This window comes from Puma concolor, chromosome C1, assembly GCF_028749965.1.
Source record: "Puma concolor isolate L17-30 chromosome C1, mPumCon1.1.hap2, whole genome shotgun sequence".
In the NCBI taxonomy this organism is placed as follows: domain Eukaryota; kingdom Metazoa; phylum Chordata; class Mammalia; order Carnivora; family Felidae; genus Puma; species Puma concolor.
Genome location: NC_141674.1, coordinates 14,401,995 through 14,427,064, shown reverse-complemented (window position 1 = coordinate 14,427,064; position 25,070 = coordinate 14,401,995). Strand labels below are relative to the sequence as shown.

General features: G+C 53.7%; 1 protein-coding gene across 4 annotated transcripts in view; it reads left to right on the top strand.

The window, feature by feature from the left end:
• TMCO4 (transmembrane and coiled-coil domains 4) overlaps nt 1-25,070 on the top strand; it is a 95,639-nt gene that overhangs the window by 48,273 nt on the left and 22,296 nt on the right. For 3 of the 4 annotated variants that reach the window (XM_025935346.2, XM_086715860.1, XM_086715859.1), the window contains 3 exons: nt 1,381-1,545; nt 2,449-2,585; nt 5,673-5,757. In XM_025935346.2, coding sequence (XP_025791131.1) covers nt 1,381-1,545; nt 2,449-2,585; nt 5,673-5,757 — 387 coding nt within the window. Of the gene's footprint in view, nt 1-1,380; nt 1,546-2,448; nt 2,586-5,672; nt 5,758-21,414; nt 23,535-25,070 lie in introns of those variants that run through there. The other variant, XM_086715861.1, reaches the window with a different exon arrangement.

The following is a 25,070-nucleotide window of genomic DNA, read 5'->3' as shown; positions in this document are numbered from 1 at the left end:
TGGAAGAGGTGATTGAACTACAAGCTCAAGGGCAAGTAGGAGTGAAGGGAGAAAATGGTGGTTTCGGGGGGGGGGGGGGGGGGGAGGAGAGTTCTGTTTTGGAAAGGTCACTGGGGCCACAGGCAGGAAAGCATGGGGCGGGGGGACTGGTCAGGCATCCTCCTGGGCCCCTTTCCCTTCTCCCAGAATAGAGTGACAGCATGATGTGTGCATGTCCCTGTCTGTGCCCAGCCAGAGGGCTGGATGGCTCAGTTTCCTCAGCTATAAAATCAGGCTAATTTGGGGGCACCTGGCTGGCTCAGTCAGTTAAGCGTCCGACTTGAGCTCAGGTCATGATCTCACGGTCTGTGAGTTTAAGCCTCATGTCGGGCTCTGTGCTGTCAGTTCAGAGCCTGGAGCCTGTTTCAGATTCTGTCTGTGTCTCTCCATCTCTCAGCCCCTCCCCTGCTCATGCTCTGTGTCTCTCAATAATAAATAAACGTTAAAAAAAAGTTTAAATCAGACTAATTGTGGCACCCTATTTCAGAGGCCATGCGAAGGTGAAATGTGTTTCTGAAGGGCAGGGCGTAAGTGAGGCATTGATGAGGGAGGGACTGGGAAGGAGGCAGGGGCCACATCACGGAGGGCAGAGGGCTACAGTGTCATGCAGAGAGGTGACACTATCCTAGGGGCAGAAGGAGGGCACAGAGCAAGGAAAAGGAGGGACATTATACTTCCTGCTTGACGTCAGTCACTGTGGTGGTGCTGTCCACATCTCCCCATTAACTCGTCCCTAAGTGATAAAAACGAGGCCCGGAAGCATTGGCTGACCCAGCAAGATCGTGGCAGAGCCGGGCTCAGATACCTCTGCCCCAAGCTTCCAGACTGTTTCCCAGCCCGAGCTTGTTGAATGACCTGCCACTGGTTCACAGAGCCAGCTGCTCGTCCCCGTGTGCAGTGCACGTTCCTGTTGTATGTCCCTGGCAGCTGATGCCAGAATTTCTGCAGGGAGAGACAGAGTAGCACTTCACGTGCACGGAAGTTCGAAGACTTCATTCCTACCCACTTTATAGAAGGAGATAAATACTCATCTCCTACTGCACAGATAAGCGCAGTAAGGCTCAGGGTAGGAAAGTGGTTATGCCTGGGGTCACCCAGCTACTACTGAATGCAGAATTGGGACTTGAACCCCAGCCTGCTGACTCACAAGGTGGCGCTGCACTCTGTCTGCTCTGCTAACAGCTGACGCTCATCAGTGTGGGGGGGGGGGGGGGGGCGGGGCTCTGTCTCCCCACAAGGGCAAGCGGTCCCCTGTCACCACCTGTCTGGGAAGGTGGGGTGGGCCACCCTCTGTCACAGACAGGAGAGACCCCCCCCCCACCTACCTGCGTTCTCTCCTAGGTACCTTCAGCGCCCCGTGGGCGGCCTTGGCCCGCAGCCGCGAGCAGTACTGCCTGGCTTGGGAGGCCAAGTACCTGATGGAGCTCGGCAATGCCCTGGAGACCATCCTCAGTGGTCTCGCCAACATGGTAGCCCAGGAGGCCCTGAAGTACACAGTGTTGTCTGGTAAGCACCCCCCGACCCGGCCACTACCGCCAGCAGCAGGCCCACAGCTCCCAACTCACACCAGTAGCATATCTTTGTGTGCCTGAGGCCCCCGGTGAGCCGGGCACCGTGCTGGGTCTTAGGAACACAGAGAGATTAAGACTGCATTCCTGTCTATCAAGTTTATGGTCTCTGTGGGGAGGCGACCGGTAAACAGCCAATCACGTTGTCACACGGCGTATCAGTTAGCTATTGCTGCATGACAAGCAACCCCAAAACTCAGTAGCTTAAAACAGCAATCATTTCTCATAATAGCTGAGAAGTCGTAAGGCTTCATTTGGCTGATCTCAGGTGGGCCTGCTCGTGCGTCCGTGGGTCAGCCAAATGTCCGCCGATCTGGGCTAGCCTGGTCTGGGGCAACTAGGACAACTCAGCCCTGCTCCATTTGTCTCTCACCTCCTCCTGGGATCAGCAGGCTAGCCCACACCAGCGCTAGAAGTGCGTGAGAGCCTGGACCCAACGCACAAAACCGTTTCAAGCTTCACGTCAACTAATAGCTCATTGGCCTAAGCAACTCACATGGCCAAGGCTAGAGTGGAGCGCAGGACAGGGGCAGGGGCCCGGGCCCTGCAGAATTATAACACAAAGCGGGAGGATACAGGGTCGGGTGACAAACTGAGGCCATCTTGGGCATCTCACTGGTGACCGATGCTTGAACAGAAGGAATTTAGTCCATGAGTCAGAAATGCATGAGCGTCAGTTTTCTTCATTGCTCTAATAGCAGTTTGACAGCACTTGGAAAACTTAACAGGTTCCAAGTTCAAGACTCTGCACACATTCACTCGGGCATCCATTGGCCAGCCCACCACTTCCCGAGAAGGACCTCCCCCCACTGCTTTCATCACTGATATCCCACCTCCCCAGGCATCGTGGCTGCCCTGACCTGGCCAGCCTCACTCCTCACTGTCGCCAACGTCATCGACAACCCCTGGGGCGTGTGTCTCCATCGATCCGCAGAGGTTGGCAAGCACCTGGCCCACATCCTGCTCTCCCGGCAGCAGGTACCTGGGCTGTTGGGGGAGGTGCAGGGAAGAAGGGAAGTGTGGAAACTGACTTGTGCACAGATGTCAGCCCTAAAGACAAGCCCACATGGAGGTAGCCCAGTGGCTTTTTGGGGGTGGATGGCCTTCACTGCCCCTACAGTCCAAGTCACAAGAATATCCCAGGATGGACCAGTGAGAATTGTGGGTTGTGCGTTTCTCGCAGGTAGTGAGGTGAAGACTGAATAACAGGGACATTGAGGGAAGGGACAAGGGCAGGTGTTCCCTCCTGGAAGTCTAGAGCCACCATCTGAGCAGATGTCCCGTGGTCCAAATACCGTGTAAAATGATCAGGAAGATAAACAATCGGAATACTTTTAAAATTTGAATCCAGTACTTACCAGGGAAATGAAACTGCATGCCCCCCCCCCCCCCGTAACTTCAGAATAAACTTGAGTAAATGGAAACAGAAGTTTGGGGGAAAGTTTCAGAGATGACTGTGCAGTTAGGATTAGTTTTAGCGGCGAGAGAAAACCCCAAATAACGGTGGCTTAAGCGAGGTGGGAGTTTATTGCTCGAGGAGAAGCCTAGGAAGGCAGTCTTGCGCTAGAACACTGTGCCATGGCGAGGCAGCAAAGGGCCGTCTGGCTTGTTGCTCTGCTGTAGGGGCTCTTGACCTCGTGGTACCAGATGCCAGCATCCGCCCTCCAGGTAAGCAGGAAAAAGAAAGGCCTTGTAGCCTTTCCACTGACGTCTCATTGGCCAGACCCTCGCCGTAGGACCACGCCTACTGCCGCAGAAGCTGGGGGACGCCGTCTTTATTCTGGGTGTCAGTGAACCCAGCTGAAATTCAGCTATGGGAAGGGGAGGATGGATATTGAGGGACGGCTAGCAGTTTCTGCCACAGCGGGTAAATTGCTTGAGACCCCCAGCCCCCATCTGATTTCTGTGTCTGTGCCAGAAGAAATAGGGAGGTCCTGTGGCAGGTTTGGAAGTAAGGCAGAGACCAGAGTGGCCTCGGCTTAAACAAGGTAGACGTTTATCTTCTCCCGTGGAATAGCCCGGGTATCAGCATCCAGGGCAATGCGATGTGTGTTCGTTTGCTCGTGGTGCTGTAACAAACTACCCCAGGCATACTGGCTTGAAACGCAAATTTATTACCTTACAGCTCAGGTCAGAAATCTAAAAATGGCGGGGGGGTGGGATACCTGGGTGGCTCAGTCGGTTAAGCATCCAACTCTTGATTTCGGCTCAGATCATGGTCTCATGGTTCGTGAGTTCAAGCCCACGTTGGGCTCTGTGCTGACAGCACAGAACCTGCTGGGGATTCTTCTCTCTCCCTGTATCTCTGCCCCTCCTCTGTCCATACGCGCGCTCTCTCTCTCTCTCTCTCTCTCTCTCAAAGTAAATAAATAATAGGGGTGCCTGGGTGGCTCAGTCAGTTGAGCACCTGACTTCGGCTCAGGTTATGATGTCACGGTTCGTGGGTTCAAGCCCCACGTGGGGCTCACTGATGTCAGCCTGGAGCCTGCCTCGGATCCTCTGTCCCCCTCTCTCTGTGCCCCTCCCCTGCTCTCTCGCACTCTATCAAAAATAAATAAACATTAAGGAAAAACAAATGAAAATCTGAAACGCGGGCCCGCGTTCCTTATGGAGGCTCCAGGGAGCATCCACTTCCCTGCCTCCCCCGGCTGCCAGAGGCCACCTGCTGTCTTTGGCCGGGAGCCCCCTTCCTCCGTCTTCAGAGCCAGCAGTGTGACATCTTCAGATCTTTCTCTGTGTCCCTTGCTTCTGCCAGCAGGTCACCTGTCTGACTCGGACCCTCCTGCCTCCCCCTTTGTCATATAAGGTGGCATTCGCAGGGCCCACGGGTTAGGATGGGACCGTCTCCCGGGGGCTATCACTCTGCCTCACGTGGGCGGCTTTCAACGTCATGGCCACACGTCCTCAGCGTTCAGTCTCTCCTTCAGTTCGAGACGGACATTGCAGACAGTTGGGGGCAGGCAAGTGAAGGGAAAGGCGTAGACACACAGTTGCTTCCCCTCTCCTCCCTTGGCCATCCCTCGCTGCAGGGGAGTCGGAGAAACTTCGTCCCTGGTCGAGGAGCTGTATGACAGCAAAACTCAGGAGTTTGTTCCCAGGGGCCCAGAGAGAGTGGGTGTCGGGGGATGGCCAGCAGCCGTTGCCACAAAGTTCCCGCAGGACAGGGATACTATTTGATCAAGGGTTTCCTGTTGTCGTAAAGGGGGGCGGGGGTGGGGAGAGGAGGGATACACATTTTGGCACAAGAACAAGGAAAAAGAATAGACTGGCAGGACCTGACCGGACCTTTTGGAGCTCCTCTGCTCCTTCCTCCTCCTTCCATGGAGAACTTGCACCCAGACACCTCAGGGAACTTTCTTCTTCTTACGAGTTGCCTTTTCCGCGAGTTCTTTAGTCAGAAGATTCCCCTTCATGTCGAACTTACTGCCTGATTTCATGTCCCACCTTTCTATCTAGAAACAGGACAATTATCCCTCACCTGTCTCTGCCTCTTTACCCGTCATCACCCCTGGGGGTACCTTCCACCTCCTCTTCCTGGCTCCAGAAGGGCCCCGCTATCCTGCAGTCATTTGCCACCTGATAGTTGAGTCCTGTCCCCTGGGGGAGAAGAGACAGTGGCCAGATGATGGTTGGAGATAAAAGGGAATTAACCCAGCCAGAGGCTGCCTGCAGTTCCACAGCAGGTGCACTCCTGCATGAATGAGGGCCCTGCCCGTCCTGATTAAGACATCAGAGCTCTGGGGGTGCCTGGGTGGTTCATTCGGTTGAGCGTCCAACTCTTGATTTCGGCTCAGGTCATGATCTCAGGGTCAGGGGATCAAGCCCTGCATCAGGCTCCGCACTGAGATTCCTTCTCTCCCTCGGCCCCTCTCCCCCACGCTCTCTCAAATAAGATTAGTTAATGAATTAAGACATCAGAGCTCCAGGACAGGAATAGCACATGCGTGATTCATTCAGCGTGAGGCGGGCACCGAGGGGTGTGCAGGGGGCCGTCCTTGTCAGGGCTGATGCTTTGCCGGAACTGGCTGTGCATCCCCCAGACACCTGTGTCCTGTCTCCCCACAGGGCCGGCGACCTGTCACCTTGATTGGCTTCAGCCTGGGAGCCAGAGTCATCTACTTCTGTCTGCAAGAGATGGCTCAGGAGAAAGGTGAGTTTGGCTTGTCACGGATGAAAACCCTTCCCCAGCTCATCCCCCAGGCAGGAGGTTCTGGGCCAGGGGTCACGAGCCTTGTGAATGTGTTCCCAATTCTTGGTGATAGTCGTTAAAAGTTAAAAATAGTTTGACAATAGACAAAAGGGCGAAGTCGTTTGGAAAATGGTTTGTTTTTTCTCTGTACGCAAATTCGAGCGGATGCGAGACGGTCCTACGATAATGGCATTGCCCTGGCGTTCTCATGTGCGTTCTTGAGTGGGAGCGAAGGGAGCCGGACGAGAAGTCTGAAATCGAGGCATCGGCAGGGCCACATTCCCTCGGAGGTTCTAGGGGATGATCCTTCTTTGTTGCTTCCGGCCTCTGGTGTGGCTGGCAGCCCTTGGCCCTCCCTGGCTTGTAGATGCGTCCCTGCCTTCTCTGCCTGAATCCTTACATCTTCTCCTTCCTATCTTCTCTTCCCTTCTCTTCTCTTCTCTTCTCTTCTCTTCTCTTCTCTTCTCTTCTCTTCTCTTCTCTTCTCAGGATAGTCTCATTGGATTTAGGGCCCACCCCCCCCTCAAAGCCAGCATGATCTCATCTCAGGATCCTGAACTTAATTACGTTTGCATAATTCGATTACATCTGAAGACGCCTTTTCCAAAGACGTTGTCATTCACGGGTGCCAGGTGGATGTATCTTTGGGAGCTAGCCTCCACAGACACCTTTGGGTGTGTGTCGTGCCGTCCAGGGACATACTTGGAATGCTGAGGCAGTGGAAAGCTTGAGTGCCATTGCTCCGGGCCTTGGGTGGGTGAGGTCTCCAGGACAGAGTGCTGGTTTGGGACAGCCCGTAGGGGATGGCTGGGGGAGTCGGGTGCAGAGCCCGGGGCGCTTGGAGTGGTCCACGGTCTGCGGGGCCCAGACTTAACGTCTCCTGGGGGAACACAGCAGCAGTAGGACCCTGGAGCAGGAGGAGGCACTGAGACGGTGACTCCTTGGCCTGGGAGCAGAGGGTGGCTGGCAGGGAGGGCCAGAGTTCCGCCCAGCGGTCTCACTGGGGGCTGCCTCGAATGCCTCTCTGGGCGTCAGCTCCCCAACTTCGAACGTGGAGTTCTCCTGCTCAGCCGCGTGCTTGTTCTGAGGTGCCCCACTTATCGTACAGTATTTCTGCAAATGGCAAAACCCACGGTTGACCAGATTCAGCTCAAGGTATGTCGCTTTGCAGCTTCTGATCTTCAGAGCTGCTGCCGGCCTGAGGCCAGCCCCGAAGGAGGCCCCTGGCCGCTCCCCAGCCGGCCCGTGTGTGTGAGAAGGGATTGCTGGCCGGTTGCCAGCAAGCAGGGAGGGGCGGGAATGCCCGCCGCTGGCCGGACCTGAGGGAGCCGGACGTGTCTGGCTGACCCGGGTTATTTGAAGTGCTGGCAGCCCCGGAGGGCCTGGGAGAGACCCTGGAGCTGAGGGGCATGACTCATTCCTGCTTCTTCTCTTTTGCTAAAATGGTCCCCCACCTTGGAGTGAGGACCAGAGCTATTTTCCCGGTTACACGGGCAAGGTGGATGTGCCGTCCTTGGCATTTACCGTGGAAGGGCCAAGCCCCTGTGTGTCAGGCCTGCAGATGAGCCTCGTGTCTTCTCTGTGTCATTTTGGAGGACCCCCCCACCCCCGCTCCCCTGTAGCTTTCAGCAGCCCCCGCACCCCCATCACCCAGTGTTGTCTGCATCACTAAACAATGAGGAGGTAGCTCTGTCCTATTTCCAAGAGCTTTGGGTAACCTGGGGCCACCATGCAGAAGGGCCTGGGGTGCCAGCTCGGAGCTGCGTTCACCAGGAAAATCCAGGCTGGGGTCAGAGGTCAGGCAAAAACCACGGAGGAAGCAGGGCTGAATCTGGGGCTCCGGTGAAAGTGAGTTTCCACTTACACCGTGGAGAACATTGTACTTTTCCTTTCTGTATAAATTCTTCCCCTACCCAGGCATCACCAGAGCAGAATGAGTCAAAAAGACATCCCTTACCTGCCTTTCCTGCTCTACCTGGTACAAATAATCCACCTGGGGGGCTCCTGGGGGGCTCAGTCAGTTAAACATCTGACTCTTGATCACAACTCAGGTCATGATCTCACAGGTGTGGATTGAGCCCCGCATCAGGCTCTGCACTGAGCGTGGAGCCTGCTTAAGATTCTCTCCCCTGGGGCGTCCGGGTGGCTCAGTCGGTTGAGTGTCCGACTTCGGCTCAGGCCATGATCTCCCGGTCCGTGAGTTCGAGCCCCGCATCGGGCTCTGTGCTGACAGCTCAGAGCCTGGCTCCCGCTTCCAATTCTGTGTCTCCCCCTCTCTCTGCCCCTCCACCACTCGTGCTCTGTCTCTCTCAAAAACTAAATAAACCTAAAAATAATTTTAAAAAAAATTTTTTTTTAAGATTCTCTCTCCCTCTCTCTCTGCTCCTCTCCCCCACTTTCTCTCTCTCTCAAAATAAATAAATAAGCATTTAAAAATATCATAATCTACCTGGGGCCTTCTGGCCTGCTAGGAAGAACCCCCTGGAGACCTTCTATGTCTCCCCGTCCTCAGCCCTTCACCTCTTGCAGTAAAGGGCTTCGTTGGCATACAGCAACACCGTCGACTCCTGCATAATGCCATATTCTGTATTCCTGCAGCGTTGTGCAAATGACAGAATCTCTCACGAAAATTGGGGGGATGGCATTTCTCATGCAGGACACACGACCTTTGTTACAAACGTGTGGGTCATAGAGAGGCAGGATGGGCGTAGCAGTCAGCTTTTGCTGTAGCGATGCTGCATAACAAGCCACCCCCTAAACTCCAAGGGCAATGACACCAAATGTTTTCCTGCTCAGGATCTGTGGGTTGGCTGTGGTTCGGCTGCTCTAGAACAGGCTCTGTTTCTGGCTGCGGGTTGGACAGGCTTGGCCCCAGGCTGCGGGCTGGGTCCACATCCGCTCCATGTGCATTTGTCCCGTTGAGGCTGAAGGGGAGCAGCCACCCAGGGCGTGTTCCTCCTTATGGTAGATCGCTAGAGCTCCGGATCCAAGGCCAGCCACATGTGCACATTTAGGATCTCTTTTCGTGCCGTGTTTGCTAACATTGTGTCCACTGTTTATTGCTGCAAACAACCTCTCTAAATGTAGTGGCTTAACACAGCAATAACTGGATAATTCTCACACTTCTGTGGGTTGACCAGGAAGTTCCTTTCCTCTTTGCACCTGGGCTCACTCATGCAGCTGCAGGCGCAGCTGGAAGGCTTGGAACGTCCAGGCCGACCTCCCCACTGACTGGTCGCGGGTGCTGGCGGTCACCCAGCATGCCTCAGTCCCTCCTGGCGGACTGCGCATCCTCCCGTAGGCTCACCTGACGTCCTTACATGGTGTTCTCCGGGCTGTGTCTCGAGGGGCGAGGGTGAAAGCTCCTCCATCAGTAATAACAGCACTCGTAGTGACTGCCGCGTAGTGCGCTCCCCTAACGTGCTCCGTGTTTCCGTCTGCCGGCCGCGGTTTTGACGCTCTTCCCGTCTCTTATCTCACGTGATCCTCCATAGCAGCCCCGTCAGGTCGATGCTGTTACGGTACCCATTTGGCAGATGAACAAACTGAAATACGGACCTCAGGTAACGTGCCCGAATCACACAGCCAGCTCATGGCAGAGCAGGCGGTCCAGCCGCGGGTTGCGTGACCTCGACCCCAAAGCCAGACCACCTCTCCAGGCCACCATTCCGTTCTTAGCCGAGCATCTTTCCCAGCACTGGCGTCACCGTTAACAACGGCCTGTCGACTCCTCTGTCCTGCCGGTCCGATAGTCACTGTGAGCTAGGAGCGCGTAGCACAACTCCCTGGGCAATTCTTTCCCCAAAGTATACGTGCCGGGGCCCTACGCGGCGGGGGTCAGTCACCCCCTGTGGTGGAAGCCGGTCCCCTGGCCAGGAACCATAGTGCAGGTGGGGACAGGGCATGCCGCTTCCTCGTCTTCCTCGTCACTGCATCCCGAGCCTGTGGCCAGCCTACGTCTGGCACGTAAAGGGACACGTGACAAGTGTACCACGCGAAGGAATGAGCCCCACCATGGGTCCGGGGCGGGGGTCTGCATGCCGGCCTCCCCCGCCTTGCGGGGATGAACCGTGTCGCGCTCAACTCTGCAATGCCAGGGCCGACTGTGGACGCTCACAGATTTCTGCAGGAAAAAGGGAGGCCTTTTTATGCTGGCAGCAAAGAGTCGTCCACGTTCTCTTTAGAAAACCTCTGCATTTTAAAAGAAGAAGCGAGGGTCGCCTGGGTGGCTCAGTCGGTTGAGCGTCCCACTTCAGCTCAGGTCGTGATCTCGCGGTCCGTGAGTTTGAGCCCTGCGTCGGGCTCTGTGCTGACGGCTCGGGGCCTGGAGCCTGTTTCAGATTCTGTGTCTCCCTCTCTCTCTGACCCTCCCCCACAGGCACTCTGTCTCTCTCTGCCTCTCAAAAATAAAACTAATAAAATAAAATAATAATAATAAAAAAAAAAAGCGGGAGCCACTAGGATGGGAAGCCCTCTGAGTAACGAGAGTTCGGGAGGAATCGGAACAGAAACCCGTCGGTCCAAAGTGCACCTGGTTTGATCTCGCCTCTGCTCAAAAGGGAGAACTCACGGCCAGAAGACTCTGAAGAAGCCTTCATTCTTTTTTCTTTCTTTCTTTCTTTCTTTCTTTCTTTCTTTCTTTTTTTTTTTTTTTTTTTTTTTGAGAGAGACAGAGACAGCATGAGTGGGGGAGAGGCAGAGAGAGAAACAGAGAATCCCAAGCAGGCTCCGTGCCGTCAGCACAGAACCCGACACAGGGCTTGAACTCACGAACCGTGAGATCACGACCTGAGCTGAAACCAAGAGTCAGATACTTAACTGACTGAGCCACCCAGGTGCCCCATGAACAAGTCTTCATTCTTGGTAGTTCTGATAGTTTCCCCCTCAGGTTGCTAACGTCCTGTCCCATCCTGTGTCTGGACGGGAGGTGAGAGAGATCTGGGAACCCTCTGCCTTGACCCCAGTCCCGAACACTCCGGCAGGTCCGTCCCTTGGTTAGTCTTGGCTGATTCCCAACCTAAGCCCGGCTGGCTCCTGTGCCAGGGGTGTGCAGGCCACACTCAGTTTAACCCACTGCACCCCCTTGGCCTTCTCGGTGACTCCACATAGAGGGGCGCTTGCCACAGCTAGGCCTCCGAGCCATTTACACCACCCCACCCGTTTCCCTTTCTCTTTCTGGAGGGTGAGGGAACTCCTGATGGCTCCCACAAATGGGAAGTTGAACACGAAACATACCAACCTGCAAAAGGGAGCTGAAAGGTCCTGAATCCCGAGAGTGTGACGCCCCCCCGCCAGCAGCCCCTGGGGGGGAAGGGGGGGGGGGTCAGGGGGCCCAGGGCTGGGACTCCAGCAGCGCCTTGCAGGCCACAGTTCTTTAACCCACACCAGAAAGTAAAACACACGAAAACACGGACACACACGCGCCCACAAAAGTACGCTCGCACACGTGCATGGTTATGCGTCTGCCCTCCACTCAGGCCCTCAAATTCCTCCTGCACCTGCTCACTTAGCAGCATCCCAGCAAGCCTCTGGCCTTCCAGGGCTCCACAACCCGCCATCCGGTCCCCGCCGGTTCCCGCAGGCCTGGCACAGCAAGAGCTGCGGTGGGTGGTCATGAGATGGGGGGGGAGGGGGGGGTGCAGCTGAGAAGCTGCACAGCCTTAGGGGCTGCACGCATACGCGCTCCACAGTCAGGGCGTCTGGTTGGAACCCCAGACCCACCACACTGCAAGCCACCTAGCAACCTCTCTCAGCTGCCCTGGCTCGTGCGAAACACGGCAGAAAAGGACAGTCGCTCATCGAGGTGCTTGCAGGGATTAAGCGCGAGAGTATGCCTAAAGGCCAGCATGTATGCACCCCATGACACTCACTGAGCATTTCTGTTATGCGAGGGACTGTCTTAAGCTTTATGAAAGGGAGCCGGCACTTTGTATCAGGGCACCCCACGCACGTGGTGCCTGGAAAATGGACCCGGTGGAGAAACCATGACCTCGCCCCTGCACACACCTTCTCCCGGCTTCCTCCACGGCCCCTTCCAAATCCGACCTTGTGTGACTGACAGGGAGGGCGGGGGGGGGGGGGGGGGGGCGGGAGGGGGGGGCATCTTCGAGTCCGCAGCTGGCTGTGATTGTGAATGAGTTAGTCACCCTTTTCCTGGAGCTGAGGCCTCACATCTAGTTCATTCCAGCTCAGCTGTCTGGTTTCACGCAGCCCTGCTTAACACCCAGTTAATCTGTGCACGAAGGAGACCCTCTCCTAATTGCAGGAAAGCTGTCATTATCTGAGTTAGGGGATGTAAAAAAGGAACTGCTGTAACGCGTCCGAATCCACTAATTGTTTTCTGCAGTCCCTTGGTGCCCAGTAATGAAACGTAGCAATAAATCCCTGAGTCACTTCCGCCAGCCTCCCCCTCCCCACTGCCTCCTAGCTGCCACTCATTCTCCCTTCCCTCGCCCCCAAGAAAAGCTGCTTGTACAATTAACCATTTTCACAGCGTTATCTCCTCTCTTGGGTGATGTTGCAAACAGCAGGAGGTTACTGCTTGGGGGACATGCCAGTGCTCACAAGGTGCCCCTCCCAGCCACACCTGCCCTTGTCTTAGGCTCAGCATCCTTTCAAAGAGGCGCCTAGGCTACAAGCCCATCGAGGGCAGGGACTGCGTCTGACTAACCTCTGTGCTGCCTGCACCTGGGATGAAGCCCACAGAGAGTGCATGCTGTTTAAGCGAATTGAACTTCAAGTGTAGAGTTATAAGCCTTCACACTGTATCAGTCAGGATAGGTTAGGTTATGCCACAGTGACAAACATTCCCCAAATCTTAGAGGCGAAACACAACAAAGGTTCCCTTCTCACCCCTGCTCTCTATCCACTGTGGGCGGGCAGGGGCTCCGATCCTCGTCGTCGCTCAGAGACCCAGGCCGATGTTGTCATTCCTGTATATTCTCGATGGGGGCCTCGTGGTTCCGTAAAAGGAACCCTAAGTATCTTGCCCTAGAACCAAGGTCTTGAAACCTTTCTCTGACTCCAGAACTTTTATTTACATTAGTATCTAGGGCCCCTTCTGGTTGGATATAGTCACTCAAAGCAGTAGCTCACCTCAGACCTGCTAAACAGAACTACTCTAAATTCAGTTCGCTCCAAAAACAAAAATAAAGAAAAAAAGAAAAGAAAAGAAATTTGCTCCACCTGTCCACGCACATTAAGCACCTGCTGTGTGCCAGGCACTGTGCTGGGCTTTGGGGGAGGTGGCAGTGAGGAAGCCAGTACAGCCCCTCCCCGCCCACGGAGCAAAGAGCCCAGTCTGTTGAAAGAACCTGCCATCTGAGACAGGAGGTGGGGCCTTGCAGAATGGCCACGGAGGTTGCCGATGAAGTGTGTCAGTCACCTGAAAGGCACCTGGCACAGAGTAGCCTGGTGGGAGCTGACATCCTTAACCTGAGTGTCCCACCCTCATGGGGAGACCACCATCTCCTGTAAGGAGTTGGCTTAGAACATGGAAGGAAACACAGCCCCCCCGGGACACAGTCGGATGCTTAGCGAGACTTCCAGGGCTGCTCTGCTCCTCCCGGGGCTCCAGGCAGGTGGCTTGGAGTTCGCAGCGGTGCGTGGGGGCTGGACCATGCTCTGCCCATGCAGCTTTCTCCATCTGTCATTCGGATTCTCAGAGCAGCCTGGCGGCGTATTCAGCGGGAAGGACTGACTCCCCCCTTGGGAATCCCTTGTCTTCTGGATGAGCGTTTTGAACGCGTCGTGTGGCCAAGGAAGTTCGTCGTCTTCAGACAGAAATAGACAGACCCAGATTGCGCCGGGGTGTGCTGATGGCTGCTCCCTCTTTGACTCACTCCAGTCATCATCTTCTCTTCATCCTCGCCTCGCTAGCTAACAGACATCGGCACTTACTCTGTGCCCACCACAGCTACATATTGTATGTACCGTATTTAATCCTCAGCGATAATCCTATGAGGTTCTAATTAACCCCGTTGTACAGATGAGGAGACCAAGCCTTACAGAGGTGAAGCGACTGGGCCACGGTGACAGGGCTGCTAATGGTGCCGCTGGAACTTGCATCCACAGTGGCCGACCCGTGCTCATATTCGTGATTTTGGTCGCTAACCCTGACAGCAACCTGAGATCAGGATGATTCTCTCCATTTTGCGGGAAGGCTCAGTGTGAGGCAAAGCCACGTTTCCAGGTGCATCCAGTAGGGTTTTTTGGTTGCAAGGCCGTGGATTCCCATCAGCTGCCCTTCCCTCAGAGCTCCCCCGTGCCCGGGAAAGACAACTGCAAGTTCAGGGCGGCTCCTGTCTGTTTGGGTCAGAGCATCCTGTGTTTTACAGCCGTTCTTGCTGCCCAGAAGGCCCTCCGCCTTCCCCCAGCCCCAGGCATGGCGCCAGCTCAGACACCTCCTTCAAGATGTGGCTCAGAGATCCCCTCCCCCGTACTCCTCGTGGAGGGAGAAGTCTCAGACTCGGAGGCAGTGAGGAAGGAAAAGGTGTTTCTTGCAAAAAGGTGTAAACTAGCCAGACTTCAGAAGGCCAGGCTTGTCAAATTACACACACACACACACACACACACACACACACACACACACACACTCTCACACTCCTGAGTCCCAGGGTTACCCCGTGTTTATCACACGGTGGGGAAACTGCCATGTTCTCATGAGATTATGGAAGCCACACGGGGTGTCAGGGTCTTCCGCCATCCGTGTTCCAGATGCTGCGAACAGAGCTATTCTCATGGAGTCAGCAGCTTGCGGGAGGTGCTCGTTCATTTGGGGAACTAGACGTGACAAGGGGGCCCTCCTGTTTCTGCTTTCTCTCAGAGGATAAAGCGGGCGTTTGCTTGTCTTTGGGGTTTGGTCCACAACAGGGTGGGACGTCCGTGCTTCGGCCTAATGGCACAGTTTTATTAACTGATCCTCACAGCTTCCTCACCAGGCAGTATTCCTCGTCCCATTTTACAGAATTGCGGAGAAGGAGGCTGAGACCCAGAGAGCCGAAGGGATTTGCCCAGAGGCAGAGCCGGGAGGCGGCAGAGCTCAGATTCATGCCCAGCACCCAAGTCCTAAGTGTGAGCCATTCTGTTTGGGGGGCCGCCTCTCTGCTGCCTCTTCCCGCCCCCTTTCCCCAGCCGGCTGTCCCTGAACACACTACACTGTGCTGTGCAGCTGCTTACTGGTCTTTCTCCCGGACTAGAGGGCGGTCAGCCTCAGGGAGGACCTGTCTTTCAGGTTTACCTCTGACCCAGGACTTGGCACATAGGAGGTGTTAGTAGCCAATTCGTTGATGAGGCACACGACGGTAGCCGGGAAGTTTGCTGTGAGTGCTGCCTACAGAACGCGACGACAGCCCCCAAGACCTGGGCCAGTCCCCCCACCGCTCCGCTTCCAGCCGGCATGTGCCCAGCAGGCATGATCGGCCAGCACCCCCACACCCGCATGCACCCATCCTGCCCACTCAAAACTGAGACAATGGGCACCTGCCAACAAGTATTTGTGCCTTTGGGCAGGAAATGAACGTAGCCAGAATTCCCAGAGACGAACCGTCCACTTCCGACGGTCCATCTGCCAGCCCACAGGATGGATGTGCTTTGGGAGTGGCTGACCGTCCAGACCAAGGGTATTTCTGGCCCCAGCAAGTGGCAGGGGGACTATAGCGGTGCCTGTTGCCAAGAAGAACCACCATTCAAGCACTCACTGAGAGCCTCTGGGCCCCAGATCATGATAGACTGTTCATTTTTCTCTGCATTTGCATCAAAAGCTTTCAAAAATTAAGTAGTTGGAGAGCGAGCTCAATTCAGACTGACTCATGGTAGCAGGCTGAGCCAGGAAATGGCCTCATGAACCAAGAAAATCAGTTCTGTTTCAGTTTATTTATGCATTTATTCTCCTCTTCGTTCCAAAAGGATTTGAGGGGAATTAATTAGAGGCATTCCATATTATCTCTGCCCCGTGGCTCCGGGCAGGTAGTCAGCGAGACATCTGAGATGAGCCAGCCCACCTGTCAGCGTATTCAGTCTGTACACGGAAGCCTGCCGGGCGTGCTGCGCTCTGGGTCCTGGGGTGCGTGCATCCACTCGGCCTGGCTCCCCCATCCACGCTCCATCTGTAAGCTGGCTCCATTCATTCACCTTCCCTGTATCTCCAAGACGCAAGGGATCGTGGCAGCCAAGGCGGATGACAGAAAGAAGGAGCACTGGACCTGGAGTCTGGAAGCCAGAGTTCAAATCCAGGCTCTGCTTGTTACTCTCTGGGTGCCCTGAGGCTAGTCACCCACCTCGAAGCAGGGTACCAAGGCCTCTCGGGCTGGTCCTGGGATTTAATAACTACTATTTATTTATTTATTTATTTATTTATTTATCTTTAATCTTTTTTTTAATGTTTATTTTTCAGAGAGAGAGCGTGAGTGGGGGAGGGGCAGAGAGGGGGGGTGACATAGAATCGGAAGCAGGCCCCAAGCTCTGAGCTGTCAGCACAGAGCCTGACGCGGGGCTCGAACTCACGAGCCGTGACACCCTGACCTGAGCCGAAGTCAGAAGCTTAACCGACTGAGCCACCCAGGCATCCCTAATGGCTCCTATTTATTGAACACTTATGATGCTAAAAGCACTTGGCATGGTCTCTCTCCTTTCACGTATGAGTGGCACTAAGCTGTTAGTGCTGTGTTTTGCCTGTGAAGAGGTTGAAGGCAGGGACTGTGTCATGTCCTCCTCTCCTGTGTCACCAGAACCTGGCCCGGGACTCGGTGCAGGGAAGGGGTCCAGTCATGTGTATATGGCAGCCCCGGGGCTCAACTCTACCCCACTGCTGGCCTTTTGCTATAGCAGATGTGAGCACACAGTGCTTGGCACACGGTGGGCCCTTAGGAAGTAAGAACTCCTTTCTCCCTCTTTCCATTAGTTTATCCATGTGGATTTTTCCAAGGCTGTAACACACGCTGCTTCTGACCTCTGTCTAGGACAGTAACGTCTTCGGGTGGCAGCTCCCAGGGGAGGAATGATTCAGCAGAACGTGGGATTGTTTGCTGCCTTCGTCCAAACGAATGGGGTCTTCCTGCCAGGCTCGGCTGCAGATTAGGCCCCTGGCTCCCTTGGAAAGGCATTTGCATCCTCCTGGGGATGCAGACACCCTTAACTTTGGTGGTTGCCACCTGCTAAAATGCATTTATTCACACACAGAACCTGGGTTGTCATGGTTGTGTGAAGAAGGCAAGGATTGGAGGGCTTGCTCTCCCTTGGGGCCCGGCCACCCTGCTCCACCGTCAACCCACGGGACAGAGCCCCAGCTCCTCCCACAGACTGGCCACCAGCCCCTACGAGATGAGTCCTCTTACCTTTCCGGGGCCTCCAGAAACCAACCCGTCTCCCCAGCCTGGCTTTCCTACCGCCTGGTCTAGCCATTTGTAGACCTGCTTTCCTCCTCCTACCTGTGTAGGGAATGAGGAGGGGTAGCTCTATGAAAAGCCCTAGAAGGGTCTGCTAACAACTACCCAGCAGGCCACTGTTCTCCACACCACAGGGTTAAGATCAGGGGCTCAGGATCAGAAAGCCCTGGGTTCAGATTTTGCCTCCACTACCAACTCTGTGACCCTGTGCAGAGTAGGTAAATCCTTCAAGCCTTCCTTGTGAGTAAGAGCTAATGCTACCCACCTCATGGTGATGTATCGAGAAAACAGCACATAGGAGGCACCTAGCACGAGCCTGGAACATAGTAAATGCTTGCTAACTGGCTATGGTACGGTCGGTGGTTTGAGCCTCGAAAGCATTAAAACATTGTAAGGGGCACTTAACACTCCAGGCCATCATAGTTCGACGATCCAGGGGCATCTCACAGCGTCCTCTTGGGGTCGGTCAGCAAGGCCTTCATTCTTCCATCCCATGAACACCAGAAAGTACAGACTCCTACGCGCAGGTTCCGAGGGATTGTTTGGAATCGCCTGGTTCAGACCTCTACACAAACAGGATCTCCTTGGCATCATCCATCAGAGGTGCCTACCAGCCTCTGCTTACTTGCTTCTGGTGACAGGAAGCTTACTACTCTGCCCAGGAGTGGTTAGGAACTTAGGAATGGGTCGACTTCATCTGCGCATCCGTGGCTTGTGGGCGGCGGGACATCGGGCTCTGCCCCAGGGCATCTGTTCAGGCTGCTTGTGCTCAGATGTCATCTAGAGTGGCCGCTGGCACCACGACGGAGCCCCGAGCGCTGCAGCAGCACCTAGGTGGCCAGCACATCCCCAGGTCTGTTCCTAGGCTTTTCAGAAACATGATTGTGTCCGTTTTGCACCCAGAGCTGATCAGAGTCCCATTAAGCCAACTCACAAGAGACAGTGCTGGGAACTGAATGCTGATTCATTAGGCTCACCAATAATTGTCACCCTCAAGCAGATGGAGCAGCTGTCCCTGCTCGCTGCCCAATCTCCTGGGAAAACAGATTCTCTGCCAGAATTTCTATGGTGAGCACAGGCATGGGGAGGGGACGGTCTCTGGGAATGTTCCTTTTCCTGGCCAAGATCAGCCCTGATGACCATCCCAATCTCATGGGCCAGATCGGCCCTCTAGTGGCCATTCCCAGTTTCCTTCCCCCACCCCCGCCACCCCAGGCCTCCCCTCAGAATTTTGTATAAATAGGTCCTGTGTATGAGTCCTGCTTAATAACAACGGAAGAATCCAGACGATGTGCAGTGAGGGAGCACTCCTGGGGGGGGGGGTGGATTCCATCCAAGGAAGAAAACACCCCAAGTCCCACTGATTTACATATTAATTGACCGTCTCGGTTCACAGCACTCTGTAATGGAAACTGTTGGGGTTTTCCCCTGTATCTAAGATGTCCGTGATCATCAAGGCTGCTTAGCCAGTATCCTCAAACTGCTGTCTTTTAGAAAACAGCCAGGCCCACTTTGCAGCAGATTAAAACGTTCCTACCTGTGGGGTCAGTGTGTCCCCCATACTTGGCGATTTAATGACAGGGTCTGAGATTTGAGGCCCCTGTCCCTGCCCCCCCCCCCCCCAACACAGCATGTCCCCGTGTGAACTCTGACCTTTCAGGTCTCTCGAGGGTTCTCCATTATTCTTTATTTCTTCCATCTTTTGTCGACTCATTTTCTCAGACATCCATTTATTAATTTATGCAAATCCACATCTCCTTCCTCAAAGGACTTGCAGGACTTCTCAGCAAATACAGCCTCAAACGCAGAAACTCAGGGTTAAATGTAAAACATTGGGAGCACAAAACCCGGCACCTGTGAATAGGGGCCTGAGCCAATCCGGAAGTTCGGATGCAGGGGAGCAGGGCCCGGCACCGGAGGAGGCTCAGACCCTGCCGCCAGGCCTGGATCTGAATACTAGCTCAGCAAAGAGGCGTGTGCACTTAGTCCCTGTGCCTCAGTCCCCTCGCCTGTGAAACGGGTCTAGTAGGACTAGATTAAGGGGGGTGATATACGTAAAGCACTTAGCAGAATGGCTGGCCAGTAGTTGGCATTCGGTAACCACGAGTTTTGTCGCTGTTACTGTTATAAGTTCTCCTGTGATGACCCAGTTGCGGTAACTGAGCTGTGAATAAGGCCACAACTGCCTGTTTCTCACTTCCGTGGGGGGACATGGAGATGCCAGCTGCACAGGTAACGAGACCCTCTGTTTCACCCTCACTTCCTCTGTCTGAGAGCAGCTTATCTTCGCCTTTGGGGAGCTGGGCGCACAGGTTCAGAGCCTCAAACGTCTCTACCTTTGCCTCGCTAGGAAGGTCACGACTGGAAGTTACAAACCAGAACCATGAGGGCAATGTCGTGGTTGGGAATAATCTTCCCAAGGTGCCTCCTGGTGATGGGGAGGGTTGGAGCAGGGGCTTCTTTGGAAACTCGGTCTGGAGATCATGATCTCTTGAGCTTTCCCGAGCAGCTGGGTACTTGGGAGACTGTTAATCAGGCGACACGTCCCCAGCTGCATTTCCGTTTGTCATCTGGCACTTGCCGGAGACTGAGGCTTCAGGGACTGTTGTTGAGCCTGGATCACCGGCTTACAGAGCAGTGGAAAACATGGTTTTTGGTTCGGCCGGCCACATTCTTCTGCTGAAGTTTGATAGAGAACAGTTTCATCTCGAAAACAAGAAAGCATCTTTCCAAGATGGGGAGCCGGGAAGGGAGCTGAGGCGCATTGAGTACCTACTGTGTGCCAGGTGGGAACAGAACCCATCTCAGTGTTAAGGTGTGGGCATTACTACACCTGGAAATGCAGGTATTGCATTTTCTCTTTTTAAGGATGGGGAGCCAGAAGCCCAGAGAGGTTAAGTGACTTGTCCAAGGGCCCACAGCTAGTAATCTGGGATTACACACAGCAAAGCTGGGATGCTAACACAGGTGAATCCTACTCTAAACCTTTTCCCGTGAACGTATCTCTTATGCTTCTTCTGATGATAAGCTTGCCGCCCTCAAGTTGCCCGATAGTCTGGCTAAGAGAATAGATGCCGGCCTTAAAACATAAATAACAGTACCAGATGCCACATCGCAAGGGCCTAAGCATGAAGCAGTTCAGAGCAGAGAGCCTTTCCTTCCAGATGGCAGGGACGGCTTCAGGGAGCAGGTGGCGGGCCTCAAAGAAAAAAATGAGCCTTGAAAGGCTGTGAGGAAAACAGGATGCCTCAGATCCCAGGACTGGCAATAGCGAAGATCCCCAGGTAGGAAGCTGAACGGTCAGGGGAGGGCAGGCAGCCGGATCCCGGGTTTCTCTGGGAAGTTGGGAGAAGTAAGGCTGGAGAGGTGAGCAGGGTCCAGAACTCAGGGACCTGACCTGTCGAATGGGACCCGGATGCAGGCTCTGCCTTGAGGCTTTGGTATTGGTGCTTCTTTCCCTTGCTGCATTTTTGTGTCCGTCGGTCAGCAGAGACCTGCTGAGGACCTCCCATGTGCCATGACCTGCACAGGGCTCAGGGACCGAGGTCAGCCAGACCGCAGCCCCACCCGGCGAGATCTTGGATGAGACAGGACCTCCCTTCCAACCACACTCCCTCCCCGTCCTTCAGCATTCCCACCTGAGGCTGCACCCACCCGTCCCTCTGTGTGGCCTGGAGGCCTCTTTCCTCTGCTTCCCCAGGCCTGGGGCCAGGTGAACTGCACCACGTGAAGCCAGCTGACCAAGTGTCCTTCATGCCAGACCCTTCCCATGTAGTGTCACCAACCATCCCAGCCAGCCTGGGAGAGGGAGACGTGTTATCGCTGGTGCTCAAGAGAACAGGCTCAGAGAGCCCAGGGAACTTGTCCACAGTCACACAGATGTAAGTGAAGACTCCCCCAGCGGTCCTCTGTCTACCGCCCACAGGGACCCTTGACTCGTCCCTTTAATTTTTCAGCTGAGCATTTCCAGGAAGTCCCTGGAGTAGTGCCGGGTCCTGTAGATACATTTGTGGGCACCACAGTACCATCTTGTGGTGACTTTCAGAGGGGCCACACATTTCACAGGGAAAGGGCTCCTCCATGCCCAGTGATGGGTGGGTTCCAGCAAGTGCTGGCCCAGGAGGGCCTACAGTCTGCCTTCCATTGAGGGCTGGTGCAAAGCCGAGCGGTTGCTCCTGCTTCACGAGAAATTCGCATGCCGCCCAGTTACATCCTTTTTGTTGGCATTTATTAGGTACCGAAGATACAAAGGGAAGGAACTACCAAACAGTGAATACCTACTGTAACAGGGGTTTCCAGACCCTATCCCATGGAGCCTTCCCAACAGCCCTGCAATTGAGGGATTCTCGGGCCACTTTCCAGATGAGGACATGGGCACATGGAGAGGTGCTCTCTAGTCCCGACCCCCACAGCCGGACAGCACAGGGCCAGCCTCAGACCCCTGCTTACACGCTATCTGAGCAAAAGCTCTGCTCATCCAGGCACGACTGGACTTTCTGGCAGCAGCTGCCAGAAATGGGCTACTATTTCAGTGACCTTGTGCTTTTCAAATGAAAATCAGGAGGAAATGGTCTGATGAAGAATTTCTTGTAAGAAAAGAGAAAGAAAGAAAAATTGGATCCCGTCAGGGACAAGTCCCCTTTTTTGAAAATGACCAAAACTATACACAAGCAAGGTGGTGTGGCGCATTTTAAAAATGCAAGGGAACTCAGATGGGGTTGTTTCTGAGAATTCCACGGCATCCCAGAGGACACTGAGAGGCCCCTGCCACGTGGCAGACTCATATGGAGAAATCATTGGCAGAGAGGAGGAAGACCAAGTTCATGGTGTGTCATTACCTGTGAACTGGGCTTAGCCTAAGAGGTCCGTGGATGCACACTCATGCTCACAGAGATGTTCAAAGACACAGGCTGCGGCTGGGTCTTGGCCATTCCACAGTCCGGGGCTCTGCTGTTTGGCAGGCCACTCATTCAAAGAGATGGCGGGGTTTGTCACACAGAATTACTGCCACAAGCAGGTTGATCAACACTGTCTTCCCTGACTGTTCCTCACCAGCAATCATTGTGCTATTCATTTCGAAATGGAATAAAGAGTTGTAAAGCAGCACTCCTAAAAATAAAGGAAATTTCCAGAGATGAGAAACAAGGAGGAAGCAGAAACAGGGAGGAAGAGTAAGCATGTGCCCTGACTGGAGAGAGAAAAAAAAAAAGTTTCTTTGGGGAATTCAGAGACACGGGATAAGGTATCACTGGGATTTAGGGGTCATGATTATACTACCTGCAGGATCCAGGAACCCCCAGGTCAAAAACCTGACACCAGACTACTCTGGAGAAAATAGGTCCTCAATCCAGGCCACATGTAAGACCAACTTAAAGATGAGCCCATGATCCAGACTTCTGAAACGCACAAGGAAAAGCCCAACCATGTGGGAAAGTCACAGAAACAACAAACACCAGGAATAGACCCTCAGTCTTTGACAGAATGGTTTGAAGGAGCACCCTCTGAAAAAATAAGTAGGTTTACAATTATTAAAGACCTAAATTAAAACATAAATAAGGCAAAAGAAGACGACACTGGTGGGGGTGGGGAAAGACAGGGAAATTCGACAATAAATCAAATGAAACTTCTAGAAGTGAAAAACCAAGGTCATTGGGATGACCTTAGTTGGATGAGTTAAATAGCAGATTAGATAAAGCTGGAGAGAGAGATCGCAAATTGGAAATTTTGATGTGAAGAAATTACCGACAGTGCACCATGGAGAGGTAAGGAGCCAAGAGATGGAGAGGGAAGTTAAGAGCTTACCAGTTGCCTAATACCAGCTCCAAAAGAAGAGAAAAGGGGAGAGATGCAGTTTGTTGGCTGATAATTTTCCAGAATTGATTCCTGAGATTCAAGAAGCATGTTTGAGCAGGATAACTATCTCACCCACACCCACCATAGTCAGATTGTAGAACTGCCAGGATGAAGAGAAGACTTTAAAAGGGAAGAAGAAAAAGATTGCTTACAAAGAAAAAGAGCGACTAGACTGTGGAGACCTCACAAAACAACAATAGAAGCCAGAGAAGAAAGAAAAAGAACGGTCGTATCATTCAAGAGAAAAGAGCACAGATATTTTCAAACCGAGTACTTTTACCTGTAACAGACTTTTGCTGCAATAACCACTCAAGGATCTACTTCAGAAAGCAGTGAATGGGGCACTTGGCTGGCTCAGTCTGTAGAACATGCGACTCTCGATCTCAGGGTTGAGTTCAAGCCCCACATTGAGTTCAGAGCTTATATAAAAATTAATTATTTAAAAACAAACAAACAGGGGCCCCTGGGTGGCTCAGTCAGTTAAGCATCCGACTTCGGCTCAGGTCGTGATCTCACAGTTCATGGGTTTGATCCCCGCGTCAGGCTCTGTGTTGACAGCTGGGAGCCTGGAGCCTGCTTCGGATTCTGTGTCTCCGGCTCTCTCTGCCCCTCCCCCGCTCACGCTCGCTGTCCCTCTTTCTCTCAAAAATATTTAAAAAATTTTTTTAATAAAATAAGCTCACACAGATACATCTCAGCATCCTGGCCTGTGAGTCCCTAAGCTCCCACTTGGCTGAAAACTGTTTCTGAGCTGTCACCAGCTGACATGCAGAACGGACTGTCATTCGGTCAGCTGGCTCTTCCGTCTTCACGATAGCAGACATCACATATGACGTGATCTATTTCCCTCACATGGAACCGCACCCACCAGTTGCTTTATCCTGGTCGAGAGCGGCGAGAGTTCGGGCAGGTTCATTTCCAGGGCCCCGGAATGGTCGTGCTAGCCTTATCACTTTGCACAGCCAAGTCAAAGGCGGGATGCAGGTTTACTCCTTCTCTAAAGAATTCATCCTGGATCCTTACAGTGTATCCAGACAGGCTCCCCGAAGCGATTCTTTCCAGTGTGAACCTCATTCCTGGGGACGGTCAGAGCTTCCCTTTTCCAGTCCCTTCCTGCCCAGCCACCCATCTCCCTCCCTGTCCATTTGGCTGCTTCCATCTGTGTGTTTATAGTGTGCGTGTGTGTATATCTTCGGAATGGATTTTGTTCGTGTTCGACGCAGTTCATATCATTTCCTTCAAGGTCTGTTTTCTGGACCCGTGGTTGGGAGATAATTTCCTCCTTCGTTTCCCGCCTTATCTCTCCCTACACACATGGACCCCCTGCCAGGAGGGAGAAAATGCTTCTTTTTTTTGCTTCTCAGGTTTGAGATCCTTTGGTCTTTGCAGCCCAGGAGAATCTCATTATTGACAACGTGATAGGCATGGGAGAGCGTGTGATGTCGCCTTTCCAGCCGCTTGATGAGATTTCTGCGAACTCTTAGGGGGGGCTGTGTGGAAATACCTGGAGAGCCCTACAGAGGCCTGCCTCACTTTGAGAACGCCCGCTGTGTGGGGGCACCTGGGGGGCTCAGTCGGTTAAGCGTCTGACCTGGGCTCAGGTCACGATCTCATGGTTCGTGAGTTCCAGCCCCGTGTCGGGCTCTGTGCTGACAACACGGAGCCTGCTTGGGATTCTCTCTCTCTGCCCTTCCCCTGGTTTCCCCCCTCTCTCTCTCTCAAAAGAAATAAGTGAACTTTTTTTTAAAAAAAAGCATCCCGTAGAAAGCCTCCCATCAGGAGTCCAGTGCGACCTGCCAGAAGTGTGAGAAGAGTAATTGACAGGATGTACACTGATTGACCTAATTTCCGGTTGATAAAAGTGAGGATGGTTCATGACAAAGTGAATATACTTGACTCTGTTGAACCATACGCTTAAAGATGGGTAGATGGTGAAGTTTATGTTCCATGTGTCTTATCACCATGACAAACTTTGCTTAAAGAAAAGTAACTGAGGAAGCGGTTGACCATAGCTCACAGCCCTTCAGCCGCTTCCTG